This window comes from Ananas comosus, unplaced genomic scaffold (genome assembly GCF_001540865.1).
Source record: "Ananas comosus cultivar F153 unplaced genomic scaffold, ASM154086v1, whole genome shotgun sequence".
Lineage (NCBI taxonomy): Eukaryota > Viridiplantae > Streptophyta > Magnoliopsida > Poales > Bromeliaceae > Ananas > Ananas comosus.
In genome coordinates, this window is record NW_017891755.1 from 8,602 (window position 1) to 13,283 (window position 4,682).

The 4,682-nt window shown below is 35.5% G+C and overlaps 1 protein-coding gene across 1 annotated transcript; it reads left to right on the forward strand.

Annotated features, from left to right (window-relative positions):
• The first annotated feature begins 685 nt into the window (after positions 1 to 685).
• Positions 686 to 4,434, forward strand: LOC109705128 (probable glycerol-3-phosphate acyltransferase 3). The gene is made up of 2 exons (XM_020225883.1): positions 686 to 1,487; positions 3,694 to 4,434. Exons 1-2 carry the CDS (start codon positions 756 to 758, stop codon positions 4,237 to 4,239), a joined length of 1,278 nt encoding a protein of 425 aa, XP_020081472.1. The 5' UTR covers positions 686 to 755; the 3' UTR covers positions 4,240 to 4,434.
• The last annotated feature ends 248 nt before the right edge of the window (positions 4,435 to 4,682 follow it).

Genomic DNA, 4,682 nt, shown 5'->3' on the forward strand with positions numbered 1-4,682 from the left:
CTTATGCTTTAAAACCAACGAGACGAAGATTTTGATTACCGCATGAATGCTGGAAAGTTAAAATAAATCGCTTCAAGTTTATGATTGTTTTTGATGAACCACCTAGTCTTGTATAAAGTTAATTTTTTCTACAGTTGAGGCAGATAAAGCCCAAATAATTTAAGCACCTTAATTATCCTAGCATTTAAACGAAAAAAAGTAGTTAAGTTATTATATATTTAGCTTTCTACGATCGAAGATAATTAAAAAGATTATCATAATTTAGAATCGAAAAATCGACCAACTAAAATACTGAATTAACTACAAAGTTTATTTATATTGCGTGTGGTGTAGTTTAGAAAATTTTCAAGATATGTAATTAGGATGTTTATAGTTGGAAGTGTGCGGTTCTTGTTTTCCCTAAGAAAAGGAAAGCAAATCAAAGCAAATCATTAAAGAGCACAAGCACTGGGATATTTGGCACAACCATATTCGTCCACTTCGGACCGTGGATAAGTCAAACGTTGTGAGCCCATGCCATTCTCGTAATTTTCCTCCAAAACCATGCCCCCGTCCCCAACCCTATCCACTTATAAATGCACACAACCCGTTCCCATGCTCATTTGCCTCATCATTCCGTGTGTTCACCAAGTCCCACCCAAAAACACAAGTAACTCAAACTTAGAAGAGAGAAAAGGATCTAGAGAGAAAAGAAAGAGGTTTATATATATATATATATATAGAGAGAGAGAGAGAGAGAGAGAGAGAGAGTTCTAATGCCACCACCAAAGGCCTTCTCCAAATCTTTGCTCTATTTTCACCGGTTTTTGCGGCGGAGGCTGACCAACCCGTTCGCACACCACCACCGTAAAAACGCGCATGTAAACCACCCAAAACCGCAAAAATGCCCTCCGCCGCCCCTCGACCACCTCGCCGACAAAACCGTACTCCTCGACGTGGACGGCGCCCTCCTACGATCCCCCTCCGCGTTCCCTTACTTCATGCTCGTCGCGTTAGAGGCGGGGAGCTTCTTAAGAGGCCTTTTACTGCTATGTATATACCCTCTCCTACTCCTTTTGAATTATGAGCTCGGAACAAGGATCATGGTATTCGTGTGCTTCGTCGGAATACGGGCGGATAAGTTCCGGCTAGGGAGCGCCGTGCTACACAAGTTCTTCTTAGAAGATGTGGGCATGGAGGGGTTCGAGGTGTTGAGGAGGGGAGAGAGGAGGGTGTGTGTTAGTAGGTTGCCACGTGTCATGGTGGAGGGGTTTTTGGAGGAGTATTTAGGTGTGGAGGTGGTGGTGGGGAGGGAGATAAAGGTGGTGGGTGGGTACTTTGTTGGGTTAATGGAAAAGGAAAGAGAGGTGGAGGAGAACTCGGAGTTGAAGAGAATAATGTTGTTGGGTGATCATGAACAACAACAGGAGGAGTCGGGTGGAGGAGTTGTGGGTTACTTCGGATGCTCCCACCAGGATCCGCACCGCAAACTTTTCTCTCATTGCAAGGTCAGTAAAAATCAGAAAAAAAACGTACTTTTGTGTTAATTTACATCATTAAATTGAATATTCTATTAATTTATGTGTGCATGTAATTGTTTGTTTCTGTAAGAATGTGGGCATGCTTTAGTTTTTTATATTATTTTTAGGGTGGTAGTTTCCTAGTCCTTGTTATAAGAAATTAATTAAAACTTCCCTGCTATATATGTGGACGAGTGACAGCTCAAAGGTATCTTAAGAGTCATCCATGTGTTTTTATGTACACTGGTGTAGTGACCCGCGGATTACGGCGGGTAGATATTGTTAAAGTGAAAATTTATAAAAAATAAAATATCAGTTTAGTATAAAAAATAATAAATATAGTTTATATTATAGACAAATATTTTTTTTAACAAATCTATAATAAAAAAGAATCAATCGTTCCAACAAAATTATTCAATCTTGTTTAAAAGAGATTGCATATCATGCAAATGGATGAATTATTTTTATAACACAATAATCAAAAAAATATCATATTGCAGTTAATATGACTAAAAAAAGGCTCACAATAATACGTAAGATAATTTATAATTACTTGACTCCGAATATGAAACACAACAAAGGTTTGAATTTGCAAATTTAAGAAAGAAAGTGGAAGACCAAAAAGTAAAGAAAAGGGGTTAAAAAAAACTTTTTAGGCCTCAGTAAATCTAAAGAAAATAAGAAAAAATAAAAATAAAAAAAAAATAGCCTCCACTTCTCCTCAAATTAAGGGGATGGGTACATGTAGGATTTAGTCATGGAGATTGATGTATAGGTATAGATATACGTATATGTATATACATACATACATACATGCACACATAAAGGAATACGCGCATAGCTTTTTGAGCAAAAATTGCTCCAAAGAAAGAACTTCTTAAGAGTAAAATGTAATATCATGCTGCATATTTAGGCAAATCTAGAAGATGGTATCTAACATTCTTCTTTTGATCCTTTATTATAAATTTGGTTGAGTCAATTGTAAAATAAAAGTGTATAATTGTACTAAGTTTTGCTTTATCTTCTTTTTTTTTCTAATTATTATTTTATCATAATTAACCATCCTCCCTAGCTAGTATCCCTCTTCTTTCCTCCCACAACGTACGGAACTAAAATTAAACATGTTTCCACACATGCGAGTACAGTGAAAATTAATTCAGCACATGCATATATGCAAAAGTATATATGCAAAGAATAAATGCATATATGCAAAGCATATGTGCATATATGCAAAGCATGAAACAGTGTACTTATTGTATCAGAGACTAGAAATCATTCGGTAGTGAAATTAATATGTGTTCGAGATGCCAACAAAAGAAGACGTAGTCACGTGCACATGCACTTGTTCATTTAATTTTTCCTTAGATAATTTCCTTAATTTATTTATCACAAAAGTTAGATGCATGTGTTATATCATCTCATGCATTGCCTTTGTCAATAATGTAGTCTAAAATAATTAATTTCCAACAAAGTCTCAAAAATAATGAAACGTCCCTGCTAATTAATTCAAATACCAAACCCACCTTTTCCTGCCTAAACTTAAATTACTTGCACGAAAGTAATTAAGTCAACTGTTTTTGCTTGAAAAAACTATATATTAAGACATATAACGATAAAGTAGAATTTACGGAAACTATATGTCAAATTTTAGTTAAATATAACAATCAGATGCATGTTTAATTAAGTAACCGTGACACCCACATTTTTACAACTACAATTACAAATAAATTTCTTATCGATTTTGGCGGTATATGAACCTCCTTAATAAAACAAACCACTCTCCTTAATTTACTTAAATAGCCATTGTTATTGCTTAAGTATTATTGCACGACATAAAGATCAAAAAGCAATTTCCCTTTGAGTACCGAAATTGACCTCCTAGGTAGCTTAGATTTGGTAGATAACAAAATCGGCCCCATTCTAAGTTTTGGTGAACAAAGATTTTGCATTGAAACTTACCACCTAAGTAAGGACACGACATATTATCCCACGGCATTAAACAATGATATATTTGTACTCTCTTGAGACCACTTTGTTTCAAATAATAACTATGCATTGTATGACCAACGTGTTGGACTATGATCGGTGTACTTTCTTTTATTCTCAAACTAAAACTCTGATTATTTGTATTTGCCACTAAAATGCTAATCATGTGTTTTTTCTTTTTCTTTTTTTGTCCATAATATTATTATAGAGTATTTACTGGGTGAACGAAGCAGAGAAGAGAAACTGGCACGTATTGCCTAGAGAGCAGTATACAAAACCCTTAGTATTCCATGATGGGAGGTTGGCGTTCCGGCCGACTCCGATGGCCACCCTCACCATGTTTCTCTGGCTTCCTCTCGGCATTCCCCTCTCCGTCTTTCGCACGCTCGTCTTTCTTCTCCTTCCTTACCCCCTTTCCATCCCAATTGGCGCCTTCTCCGGCATGAGAGCCCGTCTTATCGCCCCTTCTCCCGCTGCTGATGACGATTTTGGCGGCCGTAGCCACCTCTATGTTTGCAACCATCGCACCCTCCTCGACCCGATCTACATTTCTGCGGCACTCAATAAGCACGTGACCGCCGTCACCTACAGCGTCAGCCGTATTTCTGAAGCCCTGTCTCCGATTCGGACTGTACCATTGACAAGAAATAAAGAGGAGGTATATACATGTATAAAAAAAATCAATTTTTTTTCCTTTAAAAACCAACAAGTAGTAGAGATTAGGGGTGGCAAATTCGTGTTCGGCTCGAAATGAACTCATGATCAAATTGTTCATTTACTAAACGAGTCAAACACGAGCTAAATTTTTCAGCTCGTTTAATAAACAAGACGAACATGAGCTGGAGTCAGCTCACTCGTGTTCGACTCGATAACAGCTTGAATATATATATATTAGTTGAATATAGGTGCAAATGCATGTAGCGAATATTTTAATAACTATCTCAAATTAATATAAATTTATACATCATAGTTATTCAAAAATTTAAATATAAAATTTTAATTAAAAAAAAATCATTTATTATATATTATTAGAAAATCTCTATCATCTTTTAACTCAAATCTAAATAGTTGTTGCCAAAATAATTAGATAGTACTTTTTTATTTTATAAAATTTATATATAGTGTAGATATAGACATACATTGAATATTTTTTAATATTTTTTAATTTTGATAAATGCAATATATATATATATATAT